This window comes from Engraulis encrasicolus, chromosome 13 (assembly GCF_034702125.1).
Source record: "Engraulis encrasicolus isolate BLACKSEA-1 chromosome 13, IST_EnEncr_1.0, whole genome shotgun sequence".
Lineage (NCBI taxonomy): Eukaryota > Metazoa > Chordata > Actinopteri > Clupeiformes > Engraulidae > Engraulis > Engraulis encrasicolus.
In genome coordinates, this window is record NC_085869.1 from 28,243,594 (window position 1) to 28,258,310 (window position 14,717).

The following is a 14,717-nucleotide window of genomic DNA, read 5'->3' on the forward strand; positions in this document are numbered from 1 at the left end:
CAGGCTCTCTAATAAAACGTTTGGAGGTAGTGAGGGTTATTTCATTAGTGGAGTGAGAATTTAGACGTTACGACTTGTCAAAATCTTACAAAAAATGATTGAAACCCACTTTGATAACGTTGTAATCACCGTTTGAAATCGTATGCATTCCTATGGGTCACAGCTGCGATAGTCTCCACTAGGCGGGGCTACGTCTGTGGGAGGCGCCCACAGGGCGCGAAAAAGGCAAAGATGGCTGCGCCCAGTCAATCCGAAAAGCTGCCACTGGTTAGAACCGCCCATTGCCAGTCTAGGTTAATACAGGTCTGTGTCCAATCCGATGAAAAATAATAACCGTGGAAACATTATCGTTAATCTTTCCCCTTGTGAAATCAATTGAAACACAAATAGTTTGTAAACGAAAACGTTGACATTCGCCCATGCTACAATAACAGGGCATGTTGTGTTGTTGACTTCTTCGTTGGGCGGTTCTCAATAACTTCTGACTTATTATCGCCACCTTCTGACCAGGAGTATGATCCGCACACAAATATACTCAGGACTAGTATGAAAGTAACACTTTTTGGAAATCACCTCAAACCAGTGGTGTAGTCTACTTTTTTATGGTGGGTATACTGTATATTTGAGCATTTTTTGAAGTGGGTATACTGTATGTTTGTGCTATTCAAAACAATGGATCAATCAATTTTAAGTGGGTATACTGAAATCCCTGAAATTTAGAAGTGGGTATACTCCGTATACCTGCGTTCTACGTAGACTAGGCCTACACCACTGCCTCAAACTACCACTTATAAAAGCTATAGATCTAAGACTTTTGTCAGAGCACCCACATCTGTCCATTGCAAATGACAACTACTTAAATGTCCTCAATTATATATCACATAACTTGTCTATGCAGAGTGTGGCTTCACAACCTACCCCAGTACCGGGGTAGGTTGTAACACATAGAAAACAATGGAACTCAATTTGATATTCCAATTTCTGCAATAGATTCACCATCATGCATCTCATCCATTCCTCACAAAGACAGCATGTTGATATTATAGGCCTACAAGATTTGAAAGACAACATTAAAAACACACAGCATTTGTACTTGTTTAACAGTAGGCCTATTGATATGCAATGCTAATACATTTTCGACCTATTGGCTTGTATGGGAAAGAACTTGTTACCACCTACCTCACCACTGTCATTGATGACTTAACTGCTTGAAGTGGCAGGGTGCTCAGAGATTAGCAAGGGTGGCAATCATTCTTTTATAGAGGAACTGCAGTTTTACCTGATATAACTCATAGGCTACAACATTATGAGTAAAAATAATAGACGGAAAGTAATTTATATTATTTTCTTAACTCAGAAATGATTTTTTCCTTCTACTTCCCAAATTATTTTTGCTATTAACTTGAAAATTTCCATGAGAGGTCATAGAGTAAGTCTTGTGACATTGAAAGTGTAACAAAACTTATATCCCATTCCTAACTGGTGAAATGGGTGGTGTTACAACCATTCCTGTGTTACTTTCATACCCGGTCTCCCCCTATTAAGACATATAGTTGTTGTCTACATAAATAATAAAATCTAACTGTAGTTATGAAGCCGCTGATAGTAATTTTAGATAGCAGAGGGGCATGTCAGTAGTAGGCTACACATGCTTCAGTTTTCATGAGACAAACTCATTTACGTAAAAAAAGGATTGGGTCTCGATTTGCAAGTCATCCTCTCTTGCCATTTTCTTTTATTCTCAAACTACCTCAAACATTCAGATAGGCCTAGGACCTAAATTGCTAGATTCTGATGTCTGTTGATTATCCTTGTATGCTACGTATATGTGATCACTTGGTGCATGCTGGTCATTGAGCTTTAAATCGGAAGGGCCATAGCAAATGCCCTGCAACACAAAATAGGCATAGCAGTCAGGGAGCATGTTCATCGGTAATAAACAATCACAACACAATTAATCAATGGCCAGTCCTCATTTCTGAACATGTATCACCATGTAGCACACATGAGATCAAGGCAATAAAATAGGGATTCACAGATTCCATGTACTGTAGGCTATGCAACATACCCTATCCTAACTGAAAAGAGAAATTAAAAACATCTGTGCCTTCAGTGAAGTCTATAAAATACAAAATAGTGAGGGCAAGCACAGAGAAATAAACAGCTGGCCAGAGGTGAGATTGAGTATGGCGGCCTCTCTGCTCTGTAGGCTTTGCCGTAAGTGATGAGGTTTTAGACATGTTTTCTCTTGTTCTCCACTGTTTTCACTCCGTGTTTTCACTTGTTCTCCTGTGAGTTGCTGTGAACAGTAGGAGGTGATGTGGCATAATTATGCAAGTTTGCATACAGGCAAGGAGGCATTTGGATATGTGAAAGGTAACAGGAAATAACCAAAAATGGGTAGAATTCGCTAGGCCTTCTAACGTGTAGTAGTTCCACTTCCTCAAAGACCAGATCTGTGTTTGTGTAGCCTATGGATCCACTCTGGTGGAGCAGTGCAGAACTACACATGTCTGGCCTTTCAAGGTCAAGGCCAGGGTCATGAACTCATAAGGTAGAACACAATTGTGTGAACACAAATACAACATTCAGCACAAAACAATGGCAGTCTCAAATCCCTTCTGCAATACCAACACCACAACACCATCTTGCCCTGTCTCGTTGGGCTTTGTGACAGGCTAGTATCAGCTAAAGGTTCCCCCATGGTGCACAGACAGGCGTAGGGTGTGTGTGTGTGTGTGTGTGTGTGTGTGTGCGTGCGTGCGTGCATGCGTGTGCGTGCACGACTATATTACCAAACATTTTCGTTTACCCATCGAAGGGATCAGAATCAGTTGTCTTACTCACTTGGCATGGCCACAGATGTAGAAAATCAAGCCTTAAGGCATGCAGACTATTTTAAAAACATTTTTGAAAGAATGGGCCGCTCTCAGCTTTGTGAATTCCAACTTGGAACTGTCATAAGATGGCACCTGTGCTATTGCCTAAGACCAACTCTATAACTATTAGGCAATGAATGACACAAATTCAACAGTGATTTGCTTAACCCCCTTGTGCAGAGCCTACTTGATAACATATTGTCATTAAGATTGTCATGACAAAGTCTTTAATCTATTGGGCCTACTGTAGGCGCTCAGTGATGTCGTAGCCATGTTGCTATGATATAGTTGAGTCTTTCCAGCATCTGCACAATCAGGCTAAACATACCCAGACAGTTCTATTGTGTCTGCCATGGTTTGCCAGCAACTCTTCACGGTTATCTCGCTCTGCATAAACCATTTCCTTTTTAATCCAAAGGTCATCTGTGGGGATTATTCCTGTTGAGTCAGACTGAGAAGTAGCTGGCAGTTTAGAGATCACTGAGGTTAAGTAGGCTAGCTGTATCTGATACTGAGCAAAGTAAAATCGTGTGAACTAAGTTTTTTTCCTCCATATGTCTTCAAGTCTGCCTTAGGTAAAATTTGTTGCTGCTCCTGAATTAAAAACAGTAGACTTAAAGGGGTATGCCATTATTTTGGGGCTTAATACAGTTAAAATCGTTGGCCAGGGTTTATAAAGGTGGTAAAGTGTCTTATTTTTCATGTAAACCGTTGTCTTGCTTTAAGACAAGTTAAAACAGGGAGCATGTCGCTAAGCTAGTGAAAGTCAATGGATCCGTGTAGCATGCTACAATTTCACTAGCTTAGCGACATATTCCCTCTTTTAGCTTGTCTTAAAGCAAGACAACGCTTAACATGAAAAATAAGACACTTTACCACCTTTATAAACCCCAGCCAACGATTTGAACTGTATTAAAGGGACAGTTTGGTCAATTTCAACATGCAGTTGTATTGCTCACGCTACCCTTGACTTGTCAGTACCTGGTGATGCCACATTTTTCGGCTCAGCCCTTTCCGAGATATGAGCAATTCTAATGGGGGCAGCGTTTGTTTACATTTTTAAAAAATGAAACATAGGCCAACTCCAAATATTTTCCCAAAAGGTACTGCTGTTTGCTAGTTGTCTGCTGATGTTTTATAACCTTTTGGATGTTTTTGGGAATAAATAAAAATGTTTTTTTGAAATGTAAACAAAGAGCTGCCCCCATTACAATGACCAGGATCTCGGAAACGGCTGAAGAAGAAGAAAAAAAAATCTCAGGCACTGACAAGTCCAGGGTAGAGTGAGCATTACAACTGCATGTTGAAATTGACCAAACTGTCCCTTTAAGCCCCAAAATAGTGGCATACCCCTTTAATAGAGGGAATATTCAAACTTGGTAAAATGGTCAAATTAACGTGGTATACGCCCAACATATTCAAGGCTATGATACATTTACCATGTAACCACACAACGTATTGCAACAATGAAATGTAAACAAAACTGACACTACCACTGCACTATCCATAACCCTCTACAACACTGTACACTTATAATCTGTCATCTGTTTTACTTGCATAAAGTACAGTCTGTAGGCCCTTAAAAGTGTACTCCATGTTGAGCGTTGTTTGTTCTGTTTTCCTTATTCTCATTCACTGCGCTTGCAGTCATTCACTGTCCTCTTTGTGAATCATTCTGGATGAAAGAAGCATCCGCTAAATACAGTATAATGTAATGTTACATTTTGGTACAGTTAACCTGTAAGCCAAATCATGAAAGTCAATGCATGCAATGAAAAATGCAATGCCATGAAAGACAAAAATTAAAAGTCAATGCACAAAATGCATGAACTGTGAGACATTGTAAGGCAGTTTGTGATTACAATGGAATTGTAAAGAATTAATGGAACAAAATTCAACCAGAGGAACATCAAAATCATTTGGAACATGCGTCTATAACCGTTAACATATAAGCAAGTCAGTAAGTAAACGAGCTTTGGAAGTTTTTAAGGCAGTTAGGCATGCGTTAGGTGCCTGACACAATATTGTGGGTTTTTTTTACAAGCATGAAAGAAACTGGCTTGCAGAGCTTCAGTTGTACAGACCCTTTGGAGTTTGCTATGCCTTTGGCATATTCACGCGTACCTTAAGGTGAAATTTCTTCATCCACCTTCTCCTTTATCATGCCATCTCTACTGAGAAGCTGAACGGAATACATCTGCAAAAGGCTTTGTGGTGAGGACGGCGTTACACACACACATGGGGCCTCAGCTTGCTAGCTTATTAAATTGCATCACAGCAGAGCACATCAGACATATAACCTTACTGTATATGCAAACAGGAATGCACACAAAGTGCTGGCAAGACTGACACATCAAGGAAGGCATGCAAAGGAAGGCATGCTCACACTCTCACTCACACTCTCTCTCACACACACGACACACACACATACACACACGCGCGAGCGCACACACACACACACACGCACACGCACACGCACACACACACACACACACACACACACACACACACACACACACACACACACACATTGCAAAGTCATGCACGCACACACACCCATTTTATACTCTTTGTCATAACAAATCCCTAACAACAGAAAGAAACAAAGAAATGTTTGGACATTTGAGTTTTACTAGCTACAACAGACTTGAGGGGGGCATTTTTCTTTGGAGGAACATTCTGATTTCGACAGGGATAATTAGGCAAGTACACACTCACACACACACACACACACACAGGAAGGAAGTTCAATCACCTGTTCAAATTGCATGTGACAGGTGTGTGTAGCATGTATGCACGCCCCCACACACCCCCTCACTGTCACAGATGTACACTTGTTTCCCCAATCCCCACCCATGAGCTCAGCGTGTACACACACACACACACACAAACACACACACACACACACACACACACACACANCACATTACATTACGTTTAGCGGACGCTTTTATGCAGAGAGACTTACATTTACTATTTTTCAGGGTATTGGTTACAGTCCCTGGAGCAATGTGGGGTCAGGTGCCTTGCTCAAGGGCCCCTCAGCCATGGAGAGGTCAGGTGGGATTTGAACCTAAAACCCCAGATTGAAAGACTAACTCCCTAACCATTAGGCCATGGCTGGCCCCACACACACACACACACACACACACACACACACACACACACGCCCCACACTGACCAATCAGCATCTACATGCAGGGAAGCCAATAGAAGGGATGAAAAGGCATCAGTTGTCATGTGTGCAGGGGGAGATTGGGTCTTCAATAGGTATTGTATGTATTGTATGTAGGCTATTGGGTGGGGGGGCTCTTTCAGATGACTTTGTCCTGGGCCCGACCAAAGCTGTCAGCGGCCCTGTCTGACATAAGGATGCAGACATGTGCTGCCGAGGTCAAACAACACACACACATTTACAAAAAGATGCTGATGTGCTCCTTGTGTGACAGCAGGTGCACAACCCGTCATATCCACTCACAGACACACATGCACGCAGCCACGCTTATCCATAAGCCCACACGCCCACTACAGTGTGTAGTGATCCTGATTCTGTGTCGACGGTCTTGTGGTACACTTTTATGAGAGCTCTAAAAATAACACCAGATAGATTCTCTCTTCTCAGTGCAACCGAGCACCTGTGGCAGACGACTTTCACATACAGTAGCACGAACACACACACACACACACACACACACACACACACACACACCCCACATCCAAACAAACACACACACACACACACACCCCACATACACACACACACACACACACACACACACACACACACACACACACACACACACACACACACACACACACACACACACACACACACACACACACCATGAGCACATGGATATCCTGCCTGTGTTTTTGTTGTGGGGACGAGTGAGCAGGAAGAGAAATGAAGTCAGGTTTTATCTCTGAAACTCCCACACAACACACTTGCATGCACATTCACACGCAAAGACAAGCACCTGCAACAAATAACACACACACACACTCACATTCACATTCTGTACTGAGATCCATGTGGTGAAGCAAAACATTGTCACAGTGTCACTTATTCATATTATTTTCTTTTATGTCAGACCTTTTTCATGCATTGAAAAAAGTGCTGTTTGTGCAGCAATGTACAGCATGTTTCGTAGAAACATTGTGATCAAGATCTGAGAGTGGTTCCTCTTTCTTGGTACCGAATCTGTTACAACAATCCACTTTTGATAAGTTCTTGGCCTACCAGCTCATAAGCTTCAAATAAGTTCAGTAAGTGTTCAGTATGTTAACTGCAATGAGAGGGGTTTGTTTTATTGCTGTAGAAGAATGGCATGAGAAGAACAGCTCTAAAAGGTTAAATAACATTTAGAAGGTCACAGGACAGTTACAGAATTCAATTATTTTAAGGCATGTGGAAGAAAAAACACAGAATACGGACATTGTAAAATGCATTTGTATGGCTACATGTATCAAAGTTCATTGTTTGCATTTGTATAACCGGTGGGGTTTGTGTGTGTGTGTGTGTGCCTGCCTGCCTGCCTGCCTGCCTGCCTGCCTGCCTGCCTGCCTGCCTGCCTGCCTGCCTGCCTGCGTGTGTGCGCGTGTGTGTGCGTGCGTGCCTGCGCGCGCGTGCATGTGTGCGTGTGTCTCCTCAGTCTCTTGGAGGGTTTGGTGTGATGTGATACAGTTTACTTTAAAAATCAAGCTGAGCACTGTATCAGATATGGACTATCCTTGGTACAACTGACTGTTATGAAAAGCTCTGTATTACCCCAATTTATCACAGCATTTGCAACAGGATTTCTGTCTATATTATCATGGCATCTCAACCATGATTTGCTTTCATATCAACGTGACATTTACTTCCATGCCATCATGACATTCAGTTACGTATTACACACAGTAACATACATTAGATGTTATTTTACAGGAATGCTTTCATTTTTTAACATGAATGTTTTAAGATCAGAGTCTGGTGTATGACTGTTGAATTAAAAGCTAAACATTCTCTGTTATAACCACAGTATTGCCATGCCTTCATAGAACTTCACATGAAGCCGCCAGACCAGTTTGTGATGACAGTAAAGATAAGTCTCTACAGCAATGGCAATGGTGAACCAAAATGGTCTCAATAACAACATCTATGTTCTTCAAGCACAGATAAACATCCTAGATCCAAAAAGTAGCAGTCCTGCCTCATATTTGCTCCAACCAGTTCATTCATTCTGCCGATCGTTAGCAACAGTAGATGAGCTAATTTGAAAAAATAATAATTTATATTTGAGTAGGAACAGCAGAAAAGGTAAACACAAAGCTGGAACTTCTACTTTCTTAGTCCCGGTTTTGTCAACCTGTTGGCGAGGCAAGGCCACACCACGCCACCTCACAGACTGGCATCATGAAAAGGCATTTTATGTTACGCCAATGCATTCTGCGGATTCGTGCAACGACTTTGCATGTTAAGTCGTGCTCTGCAAAAAAACAGTATCGCGCAAGGCAAAACGTTTCCCCGCAGGCATTTCTGTTGCTGAACGCGAAAATGTTCTGCCGTTCCCTAACCACAACCATCCCTAACCCTAACCTCTCAGTAAAGCAACGCTTCTGACGATTTAATGTATGTTTGCCAGCAACAGTGAAACAAGCGTAGAAAATGGCGAAATTGTGCCGAGACCAGAACCATCCCTAACCCTAACCTGTCTCAAGAGGTTGTAGAGCGTGAGTTAACATGCAAAGTCGTAGTGCACACATGCGACAGACAGTTCAAGTTGGCGTGTTATCCAAACGCTGTTGCATGATGCCACGTTACACCTCAGCAGCTCAGGTGTTGCTGCTGCTGCACTCCGGCCCGCTCCTCAGACTCGCCGTCACTCCCCCGGTGGTGGAAGAGGGCAGGCGCATCCTGAGGAAGCGCACCACGCGTTCCTTGTAGCTCTTGATGGCCAAGAAGTAGATGATGGGGTCCAGGCAGCAGTTGAGGTTCATGAGGGACACGGTGACCTGCAGGGCCACCTTGAAGGCCCGCTGCTGGTCGCACGGGGCAGGCTCCATGGCGCTGGCGCTACCCACCGCCGCCAGCCTGCGCACCATGAACTGGATGATGTTGACGTGGTAGGGGCTGAAGCAGAGCAGGAAGGTGACCAGGATCACCAGGATGATGCTCCGCGCCTGGTCACCGCGACCTGTGCGGCACACCACCGGGTTGTGGCGCGCCGTGCGGGACAGCTTGAGGCTAGAGGCCAAAAATGATAAAACAGCAATACATTAGATTACATTACATTGCGTTTGGCAGACGCTTTATAACCAAAGCGACTTACAATCAAGGCCATAATCATATCCAACATCACTAACAGATACAAAGTGCACATAATATTAACATTGCTGCCCAGTAATAGAAGTAGTGATAATGAGAAACAATAATAAAAGTAATAGGGCCTACAATAAGTCTTCAAGGCTTACAAGTCTACCAATAACATGTCTTAATATCTTTTCTGATCATATCAATCAGTGATCATAATAAGCTAATTCACTACAAATGTCAAGTCAAACGGAATGTCACCACCACATTGAGGTAAATCATCTTTTTGAACAAGTCCTCCAAGCCCTACACGTCCTAGCCCTACCAAGCCCTAACAATAGTATGTCAATAACTTCATTGTGTTACACCGCATGTTAGTAATGTAGGCCTAGTAACCTGATGCAGCTGTAGCAGAAGAGGATGAGGGCCAGCGGGAAGCAGAAGCCCACAAACACGGCGGCCAGCAGGATGTAGGGCGACAGCTCCAGCTTGAAGTACTCCATGCACGTCCTCCGGCCGTGGTCCTCCATCACCATCTGCTTGAAGAGCAGCGGCGTGGTCTGCATCATCACGATGGCCCACACCACGCAGCTCACCCGGCGGGCCGTGCCCACCTTCCTCAGCCCCTGCGCCCGCTGCGGGTGCACCATGGCCAGGTAGCGGTCCATGCTGATGCAGGTCATGAAGGCGATGCCAGCGTAGGTGTTGGTGTAGAAGAGCACGGTCGTGACCCGGCACAGGGCGTCGCCGAAGGGCCAGTCGAAGTGGCGGATGTAGTAGGTGATGCGTGTAGGGAGGACCAGCGTGAAGAGGGCGTCGGACACGGCCAGGTTGACCAGGTAGATGGAGGTGGCGTTGACCTTATGCCGCCTCTGCTGGAGTTTGCCACAGTCAATAAAATGGGGAGTTGATATTCAAGAGTAAACTTATATAATGCGACATAGGGTATTTAGAACAATGTGGAGTCAAATTACTCTAACAGTGGAGGAAAAAGTCAGTGTACATTTTTGCAGATGTCCAGTGTAATTTTAACTCTACACTCTCTGGTACCACTAGCGTTAAATATGTTTCTTCACATTCCAGTGTCAATATTTACAAAATATTGATTAGAATCCACTTTGAAAGTGTCACACTGACCAAAGAGTACAATTAACACTATTTTGAGTGGTACCAAATGTTATCTGAAATGAAGTTCAGCTCTTTATGAGTTATAATAACACTGGTATTTCTTACCGTGTGCTGGCAGGAGATGAGGAGGACCAGGGTGTTGCCCAGCAGGCTGACCAAGAAGACTAGTGTGTAGAAGATGGGGTAGATCACCGGCGCCGCTTCCTGGTAGGTGAAGATATCGCACTCTGGCGGACTTGTGGGGATGGTGGAGTTTGGCCAGGCTGTGGGGGTCAGTGGAACTAGTGCTGGGGTATCCATTGTTGTGCTGCAATGAAATGCAGAAGATTTGACCTAATATTTGTGACACTTAAAGTGGAAATGAAGCACTGACAACTATTATCATTTTTTGGCGGCTTATTTATTTTCATAAACGAATGGATGTTCATTGAACTGCACTTTTAAGTAGTTTTGCTGAAAAATGACATGTTATTACAGAGTTTCGCCACAAGGGCGCAGCCATGTTCGCCGCCTACGTAACGCGAATGGTAGAACTTGGTGGCTAATGTAGCCTTCCATTCACTTAACGTTAGCGTGTGCTAACTACAGCGCTAACTGACTCTAATCGTGGCAGTAAAATTGAAGAAGGACGAGGGGTTCATTTTACATTGTCCCTGGGTTTTCTATGTTATATACCTACTATCAGATGAAAGAGAAATGCCAAGTGTCATTTTCACTTTGTGTCAAAAAGCCTTTGCTACGAGCATGGTGGGATAGCTGCAGCCATCCACCCATTGCATCCACCATAGGACAGGAGTCAGGACTGGGGCTGCTCGATCTCATAGGTTTGTAGTGACAGACCGTCACCAATAACGTCTTTTTCCTGCATTGTTGGACGCTAATCTGAAAGCCCATGTCTTTAAGTTGGCTATGTGGTTCAATTCAGTAATAGAAAATAACTTGCAAAATTGGCGGAAGTTTGGAAAGCTTTGTGAAGGGAAGGGACGCAGCCTGTGTGTGTGGCTATCCCATCCCCTCTCTCGTCTCGCTCTCGGAGTTGGAGGAGCTTTGGGGATTTGAAGTTGATGCCACGGGAAATGACACGTTAAACTATCATGGCCTACATTAAGTTATGGCATGCTTAAAGTAGCTGCATCTATTGTAGTAAATTATTATGTTATTGAAGTCGCGGATGCATCCTCAAACTGGCTGGAATAGCGTTGTTGCCTTGGATTATTGTTGACTGGATAACACCGATAAACGTGGGCACGGAGATGTCAAAGTAGCCTAATTCAGGTGCTTGGAAAATGTTGGCGAAATCATCGGAAGATGAAGGTAGGGAACTGCAACATTGCACGACATCGCACGATTATGAATAGTGATCATGTTGGCTCATACCAAAATGTGTTAGCGACTTGTCACCTTAGCAAAAAAAAGCTGCTTGTTTACCTGTGGTTCATGTGATGGGATGTCTTGTCTGCCTTCATGCCTCATATTTGTTCTGTCCCACCCAAACACGTATTCTTGCTTCATTTGGGTTAAGCAAATAAGCTCATAATCAGCCACGCAAGTCCCAAATGTTTAATTCACTACTATCATAACAGCATTAGAATAGGAGACTACCATTCGCGTGACGTCACCCGCTGTTGGCTGGAAACGTTAACAGAAACGTTACGTGTTTGTGCTTTATTTTTTTATTAACGGCTTAAATTTCAGACTTCAAAAAAATATATATATTTGCTGGCTTATCTTACTGGTGTTATAGACCCCTATATTAGGTCACTGCTTCATTTCCACTTTAAAGGACCAGTTCAGTCAATTTCAACAGGCAGTTCTAATGCTCACACTACCCTTGGATTTTTTTTTCTTCTTCTTCAGTCGTTTCCGAGATCCTGGTCATTGTAATGGGGGCAGCGCTTTGTTTACATTTCAAAAATTCCAAAAAACATCCAAAAGGTTATAAAACATCAGCAGACAACTAGCAAACAGCGGTACCTTTTGGGAAAATATTTGCAGTAGGCCTATGTTATTATTTTTTTTTTAATGTAAACAAACGATGCCCCCATTAGAATTGCTCATATCTCGCAAAGGGCTGAGCCGAAAAATGTGGCATCACCGGGTACTGACAAGTCAAGGGTAGCGTGAACAATACAACAGCATATTGAAATTGACTGAACTGGTCCTTTAAAAGGTTAATTTTGCTGCGGGGTGCCTTGATGCACTGCTTTAACACACAGCAGGGCCGCTGACAGCTTTGGCCGGGCCCAGGACGAAGCCATTTGAAAGCCAATTTTAAGTTCTCATATTTGTCACACAAACATTGTAATGTTGCTAACAACCAACTAGCACAAATAATCTACGGTGTCTACAGACACAGCTGTACTTTTGTCTGAATCATGCTGACGCAGTAGAAAGTGAAATGCAAGACCATACAGTAGTCAGTGGCGAGGGCCAGTAATGGTGGTGGTGGGGGCCCTAACATTATCTTGCCTTGGGGCCCTGTGAACATTTGTTCTGCTACTGACAGTAGTTGCTTCATAGATATTTGAGGTCACAGCCTACAGTGAAGTTACAACATGTTTTTTTCCTAAGAACTACCCTGCAGCACAAACAATTAGATAAAATACTGTACATTGAAAACCGACAATAGGGATTTGTGTGTTGAATTCAGTTAATGAAAAAAAAACAATATCAGAACACTGACTATATCAGTCAAGAACAGAAACAACAGCAAATACAATACAACAATATGATATTATTCAACAACATATAGACAACAGATACCACAGGACAAACCAAAAACCTTGCACTTTATGGTTGTCCTGTGTTATCTATATGTTGTTGACTTGCTGGACCTTTTGGGGACAATAACATTTTAACTTGAACTTGATTATCGATAGTAGGTCTAGTCACAACAACAATTATAAAACAAAACAACTGTTTTTAACAATGTGTTCATCTGTCCCAAAACACTACACACACTCACTCACACTACAATAATCACATTTAATTTCCAACTCATTCTCAACTCGTCAATTATTTCATATCAATGTTACAGACAATAATTTGACCATCATGTCATGATGTCCATTTGTTAATACGCTAATAACTTTATGTTGATATTATTTTTCGACATCATATGACGAAATTCTCTCCACAGGTTACCTGGTAGAGTACTGCAGCAGTGGTGCGCTACTCAGTAGGCCAGATGCAGAGCGTGTGAGTGACACGGCAGGATGTGTGTTCCGCTCCCTTGGCGGTGTGGTGGAGAACTGAGGACGTGGAGAGCTGTGCCTCAGCATGACATGATGAGTTCTTCGTCAAGAGCATCGCTCTTGTGAAATGGGGAGGGCGAGTGGCAACACAACACCCCCATTCCGAGCCACCCACCCATCCACGCATCCGTCCGCCGTGCAGCAGCAGTCGTGCCCTTGCGTGTTGAACCCAGCAGCTGCATAGTGTAATATTTTTTTTGCCGTTTCTTTCCAAAATTCATACTGCACATTCACAAGTATTACCTTTTCACGAATACTTCAAATTCAAAGTATTCATTAACTGGGAAAATGCTTATTTTTATTCATGAAAAGGCGCATCTTTCTCCATGTCTGCCATTTTGAATTTCGAGAAAATACATTTTAAGCTGCAAAACGTACTGTACTTTGGTCATACTAGTAAATATTAGTTTTTTTTATTCAGTGCATATTAAAAATATTATAAAATCAAATAAAAAAAGATCAAATTTGGCAAGAGGCAGCACAGTTTCAATGCAGCATAGGTGCAATGCCTACTCTGGCCACCTTTTAAGTGTATGCAGGAACTGCAGGAAGCATATGGTTGCATAGATATGAAGATGATTATTACTTAAGACCTCAAAGATCATGTGACACATGAGGCTGATAAGCTTATCAATTGTTATGTAAGGGTTAACGTTCGGCGAGAAGGTCGCTACCGTGGAATAGCAGCACGACAGAGAGAATCTTTAGACCCCGACGCGGAGCGGAGGGGTCTTGTTCTCTCTGAAGTGCTGCTATTCCACAAAGCGACCGACTCGCCGAAAGTTAACCCGCTTATTATATGGATATACTTAAATGATTCACACATGCGGGGACATTTCTTTAGACCTATTTAATGTTAAGATTGTTGCTGCGCAAAACAAAACAGTGCCGTTGTGGAACACCGCTAGGCAACAGCTAGGTAGGCTAGCCAGGTCAACAGGTGTTGTCTATCACAGCAGCTGATTAGAGTGACAAAAGACCGGACCCCCTGCGGAGTGATATGAAACATTCGCTTTAGCCACTGACTTGTATACAAGCCAGTGGCTTTAGCAGTGAACGTCTTGTTGCCATTGACAGCGGTAGCCAGGACAACGGGTGCTGTCTATCACAGCAGCTGATTAGAGTCTTGTTGAAAAGTCGCTTTAGCAGTGAAAAGTCTCGTTG

At 43.1% G+C, this 14,717-nt stretch overlaps 1 protein-coding gene across 1 annotated transcript; it reads right to left on the reverse strand.

Annotated features, from left to right (window-relative positions):
* Positions 1 to 8,169: 8,169 nt before the first annotated feature.
* On the reverse strand, positions 8,170 to 13,521 carry si:ch211-184m13.4 (uncharacterized protein LOC798560 homolog). Its single transcript, XM_063214549.1, has 4 exons — positions 13,444 to 13,521; positions 10,405 to 10,606; positions 9,568 to 10,043; positions 8,170 to 9,105 (listed from the first exon to the last, which is right to left on the reverse strand). The coding sequence occupies exons 2-4, from the start codon at positions 10,597 to 10,599 to the stop codon at positions 8,694 to 8,696; spliced, it is 1,083 nt and encodes a 360-aa protein (XP_063070619.1). The 5' UTR covers positions 10,600 to 10,606; positions 13,444 to 13,521; the 3' UTR covers positions 8,170 to 8,693.
* Positions 13,522 to 14,717: the final 1,196 nt, after the last annotated feature.